The 6,000-nt window shown below is 42.8% G+C and overlaps 1 protein-coding gene across 3 annotated transcripts in view; it reads right to left on the bottom strand.

Annotated features, from left to right (window-relative positions):
- Window positions 1-6,000, bottom strand: part of LOC124013436 (gamma-aminobutyric acid type B receptor subunit 1-like) — a 247,874-nt gene that overhangs the window by 4,024 nt on the left and 237,850 nt on the right. For 2 of the 3 annotated variants that reach the window (XM_046327784.1, XM_046327782.1), the window contains one exon: window positions 2,103-2,434. In XM_046327784.1, coding sequence (XP_046183740.1) covers window positions 2,147-2,434 — 288 coding nt within the window. In that variant the 3' untranslated portion in view covers window positions 2,103-2,146. Of the gene's footprint in view, window positions 1-1,986; window positions 2,435-6,000 lie in introns of those variants that run through there. The other variant, XM_046327783.1, reaches the window with a different exon arrangement.

The raw sequence follows: 6,000 nt of genomic DNA, 5'->3' as shown, positions 1-6,000 counted from the left end.
AATATTATCCCGATTCTCCTTTAATGTTGAAGGTGCTGTTGTAGGATCTAATATTATCCTGATTCTCCTTTAATGCTGAAGGTGCTGTTGTAGGATCTAATATTATCCTGATTCTCCTTTAATGCTGAAGGTGCTGTTGTAGGATCTAATATTATCCTGATTCTCCTTTAATGCTGAAGGTGCTGTTGTAGGATCTAATATTATCCTGATTCTCCTTTAATGCTGAAGGTGCTGTTGTCGGATCTAATATTATCCTGATTTTCTGTAGGACTGTAGGATCTCGTTTTGTAGCTCTCAGCATTAGAATATATGTTTTTGTGTTGTTGTCACATAAACCAGACAGGGTCAGTCATAGTAGTATGATAGGTGTTGTTTTACAGGGTCAGTCATAGTAGTATGATAGGTGTTGTTTTACAGGGTCAGTCATAGTAGTATGATAGGTGTTGTTTTACAGGGTCAGTCATAGTAGTATGATAGTTTTACAGGGTCAGTCATAGTAGTATGATAGGTGTTGTTTTACAGGGTCAGTCATAGTAGTATGATAGGTGTTGTTTTACAGGGTCAGTCATAGTAGTATGATAGGTGTTGTTTTACAGGGTCAGTCATAGTAGTATGATAGGTGTTGTTTTACAGGGTCAGTCATAGTAGTATGATAGGTGTTGTTTTACAGGGTCAGTCATAGTAGTATGATAGGTGTTGTTTTTGTCAGTCATAGTAGTATTAGGTGTTGTTTTACAGGGTCAGTCATAGTAGTATGATAGGTGTTGTTTTACAGGGTCAGTCATAGTAGTATGATAGGTGTTGTTTTACAGGGTCAGTCATAGTAGTATGATAGGTGTTGTTTTACAGGGTCAGTCATAGTAGTATGATAGGTGTTGTTTTACAGGGTCAGTCATAGTAGTATGATAGGTGTTGTTTTACAGGGTCAGTCATAGTAGTATGATAGGTGTTGTTTTACAGGGTCAGTCATAGTAGTATGATAGGTGTTGTTTTACAGGGTCAGTCATAGTAGTATGATAGGTGTTGTTTTACATAGTAGTATGATAGGGTCAGGGTCAGTCAGAGTAGTATGATAGGTGTTGTTTTACAGGGTCAGTCATAGTAGTATGATAGGTGTTGTTTTACAGGGTCAGTCATAGTAGTATGATAGGTGTTGTTTTACAGGGTCAGTCATAGTAGTATGATAGGTGTTGTTTTACAGGGTCAGTCATAGTAGTATGATAGGTGTTGTTTTACAGGGTCAGTCATAGTAGTATGATAGGTGTTGTTTTACAGGGTCAGTCATAGTAGTACAATGACAGTAAACTAAGTTCCTTGCTCAAGGACACAGACAGATTTTTCCTTCTCGGCTTAGATATTCAAACCAGCGAACTTTTGGTAGTATGTAAACAATAAATAAGGTAAACATGTATTGTGGTAAACAATAAATATGATGGATGTCTAGGCCATAACCTCTCTGTTCTCCCTCACTAGGAGTAATGTACATACTAACCCCAGATGGCTGTTCATACATCATGCTCTGAGAGCAGCAGAAATTATAGACTGCATGAGTGTGTTGTTCTTATTCCCCCCCCCCCTTAAAAAAATATGGAATGATTTCATTTATTGAACACAAGGGGGAGGGAGTGACAGAAGGAGAGAGAAAGAGAGAGAGCGAGAGAGAGAGAGAGAGAGAGAGAGAGGAACGATAATCCTCTGCTTTCTATTTTCCCTTCTTCAAATCCCTTTCCCTCTTTCAACAGTTCTCTTCAGAAAGCTTCCTCTTGTCTTTTGGCTGTTTTAAGATAAGGCCCCTCTCTCTCTGATCTCTCTCTCTGTCACTCCTCTGACCACTGTCTGTTCTCTCTCTCTGATCTCTCTCATTCAATGAATCTGATAACCGTTTGACTCCCGTTGCCCCTCTGATTACTGCCTTACTCATCACTAAGCACCCTCCCTCCCTATCCCCCTCCCTCCCTACCTACCTACCTCCCTCCCTACCTCCTCTTGTTCACTAAACATACTTTCTCTGACTCATACTCATTCGCTCACTCCCACTCACATTTGCTTCTTGATGCTCACTCCGTTCTCACGCTTCCTCTAAAAGCTACCCCATCGCTTACCCCACTCGCCCCATTTACTCATCTCTCCTTCAGATCTTCTCGCTCTACTTGTAGAGGAGCTGTAGCCGGCTGGTGTGGCAGTTGTTTCTACTGATCTTCCCATCGGGCTGATAGAGGTTGGAGGAGTTGGAGAATGATGGAGGGAGGGAGTGGTTGTCTGAGGCGGGGTTAGGGTACCCCGGTGGGGGGATGAGGGATTTGGGGTCGTTGTTCGAGGGGATGGGGAGAAGGGGTGTGCTGTGGTTCTGGTTGGCTGTGGAGGGTCGTCTTCGGGAGCGGAGGGCTTGTCGCTCCACCAGCTGGTTTCGTAGCTCTGACACCCTCTCTTCTTTCTGTGAATGACAGAGAGAGGCAGAGTGAGAGAGAGAGAGAGAGAGGGACAGAGAGCGAGGGCGAGGCAGAGAGAGAGAGAGAGAGAGAGGGGCAGAGAGCGAGGGCCAGGCAGGCAGAGAGAGAGAAAGAGAGAGAGAGGCAGAGTGAGAGAAAGGGTAGAGAGAGGGACAGAGAGCGAGGGCCAGGCAGAGAGAGAGAGAGAGAGAGAGAGAGAGAGAGAGAGAGAGAGAGAGAGAGAGAGAGAGAGAGAGAGAGAGAGAGAGAGAGAGAGAGAGAGAGAGAGAGAGAGAGAGAGAGAGAGAGAGAGAGAGAGAGAGAGAGAGAGAGAGAGAGAGAGAGAGAGAGAGAGAGAGAGAGAGAGAGAGAGAGGGACAGAGTGAGAGAGAGAGAGAGAGAGAGAGAGAGAGAGAGAGAGAGAGAGAGAGAGAGAGAGAGAGAGAGAGAGAGAGAGAGGGCGAGAGAGAGAGAGAGATAGAGAGATAGAGAGAGAGGGGCAGAGAGAGAGAGAGAGAGAGAGAGAGAGAGAGAGAGAGAGAGAGAGAGAGAGAGAGAGAGAGAGAGAGAGAGAGAGAGAGAGAGAGAGAGAGAGAGAGAGAGAGAGAGAGAGAGAGAGAAAGTGTTATATTCAATGTGAATGATCACCTATCCTTTAGCCAGTTGATGTTTATTGTCATGAATCTTTCCCTGGAGGCATAATTGAAAGGTTTCTGCTAGATGGGCCAGCTGCAAAGTCAAATTGGTTATAACAAAAAAAGATTGTATGACTTTGTGGCTGTACCAGCTAGTGACCAATCTGTAGAGCTTCCTCCAGTACACGAGTCATTCAAATAAGTGCTAACCTGCAATCCTTTAACTAGGGACAGGAGTCCATAAGTAGCTTGTTTTTGGTCACAGGTTCAGGAATGGCTGAAGAATTGCAACATTTACCTAGACATGACCCTGCAGATGGCAATACTGGGCGATTTGAAAAGCCATAGTCAATCGATCAATAATATAACAATTATTTTAGCAAAAATGTTTCTTTATTTTACAATCTGTAGAAACTATGAGAATAGAAAGGTTTAGAAACATCACAGCACAGTTGAAACATACATGGCAAATAGAAAACCAAAACAGATGGTGTTGAGAGATAGATGGGAGGGGTTGAATGGAGCTGCAGGGTGGGACAAATAACATCAAGATAAGCTATGTTAAACATATGGGGTTGGTAAAATGTTTATAGGTTCAGAAATGTTGTGAAATAGCACAGTTACAAACCGGACGGACATCAGAAATAGAGGAAGGACTAAAAACAAACAAAATATAACTATTGTTAAATAGAAAGTCTGTAAAATGTGTAGTATGTATAAGCTGGAAGTAGAATACTAAGTGTTATTGTATATATATATATATAAACATGTATATACATGTATATACATACAGTATATATACATATGTTATATATATATATATATATATACATACATATGTTTGTGTGTATGTGTATGTACAGTATGTAAACTGTCAACTGCGTTAATTTTCATCAAATGTCTGTAAAAAGATTTACAGACATATATACATACAGTATATATACATATGTTTGTATGAACATAAGATTCACCAACTGAGACATAAACTGAACAAGTTCCATAGACATGTGACTCACAGAAATGGAATAATGTGTCCCTGAACAAAGGTGGGGGTCAAAATCAAAAGTAACAGTCAGTATCTGGTGTGGCCACCAGCTGTATTAAGTACTACAGTGCATCTCCTCCTCATGGACTGCAACAGGTTTCCAGTTCTTGCTGTGAAATGTTACCCCACTCTTCCATCAAGGCACCTGCAAAATCCCGTACATTTCTGGGGGGGAATGGTCCTAGCCCTCACCCTCCGATCCAACAGGTCTCAGACATGCTCAGTGGGATTGAGATCCGGGCCCTTCGTTGGCCATGGCAGAACACTGACATTCCTGTCCTGACAATTGATCCCGCTCCAGAGTACAGGCCTCGGTGTAACGCTCATTCCTTCGATGATAAATGCGAATCCAACCATCCCCCCTGGTGAGACAAGACCGCGACTTGTCAATGAAGAGCACTTTTTGCCAGTCCTGTCTGGTCCAGCGACGGTGGGTTTGTGCCCATAGGTGACGTTGTTGCCGGTGATGTCTGGTGAGGACCTGCCTTACAACAGGCCTACAAGCCCTCAGTCCAGCCTCTCTCAGCTTATTGCGGACAGTCTGAGCACTGATGGAGGGATTGTGTGTTCCTGGTGTAACTCGGGCAGTTGTTGTTTCCATCCTGTACCTGTCCTGCAGGTGTTATGTTCGGATGTATCGATCCTGTGCAGGTGTTATTACACGTGGTCTGCACTGCGAGGACGATCAGCTGTCCATCCTGTCTCCCTGTAGCGATGTCTTAGGCGTCTCACAGTACGGACATTGCCATTTATCGCCCTGGCCACATCTGCAGTCCTCATGCCTTCTCGCAGCATGTTCACTAATTGTTTATGGTTCATTGAACAAGCATTGGAAAACGTTTTTAAACCCTTCTACAATGAAGATCTGTGAAGTTATTCTGATTTTTACAAATGATCTTAGATAGACAGGGTCCTGAAAAAGGGACGTTTCTTTTTTTTGCTGAGTTTATATATATAGATATATATATATATATATTTACCAAAACAAAATATGGGTGATTTTAAATGATGCAGACAATTACATTGATGGAAGCAACAATCTATCCGCAATATTAAAGCTGATCCACACTCTAAATAAACATTTTTTAAATATATATATTTAAAAAATAAACTAGGGCCAGGAGTTTTTCCCTGACCATGTGATGGGATTAGATCCTATACCTACTGTATACCTACATGTAAAATAGGGATCTTCAAGCAGTCGTAAGGACACAGAGACAGCAGGAGGTAGGTAGATGTGTAAATGACTGTTGGGATTTATTTACACAGCGCTGGTGATGATGGTGATACAAAATATATATATATTTTTTTACAAATGTCTGAAAAAGCCTCTCATGTCTTAATCAGAAAAGCACAGGTGGGGTCTACCAAGCTCGGACAAAACTGCCAGAACATGCCCAAACAGGAACTTAAATAGCATAAACCACACCTATCCTGGCATGCAGGCCAGGTACATTTATGGGCGTTCAAGCATGCACGTTCACTCTACATTAACAAGACAGAGAGAAACCTGATGTGCTCCATACAAGACAACGATCAAATTGACAGAAAACTGGTAAATGCAAATAAATAAAACAAATCTCTTTATCAGCTAGCGAGACCTCCGAACGACATTTTCAGCTAGCGAGACCTCCGAACGACATTTTCAGCTAGCGAGACCTCCGAACGACATTTTCAGCTAGCGAGACCTCCGAACGACATTTTCAGCTAGCGAGATCTCCGAACGACATTTTCAGCTAGCGAGACCTCCGAACGACATTTTCAGCTAGCGAGACCTCCGAATGACATTTCCAGCTAGCGAGACCTCCGAACGACATTTTCAGCTAGCGAGACCTCCGAACGACATTTTCAGCTAGCGAGACCTCCGAACGACATTTTCAGCTAGCGAGAC

This window comes from Oncorhynchus gorbuscha, linkage group LG24 (assembly GCF_021184085.1).
Source record: "Oncorhynchus gorbuscha isolate QuinsamMale2020 ecotype Even-year linkage group LG24, OgorEven_v1.0, whole genome shotgun sequence".
In the NCBI taxonomy this organism is placed as follows: Eukaryota; Metazoa; Chordata; class Actinopteri; order Salmoniformes; family Salmonidae; genus Oncorhynchus; species Oncorhynchus gorbuscha.
This window is presented reverse-complemented; position numbering and strand designations above follow the sequence as displayed.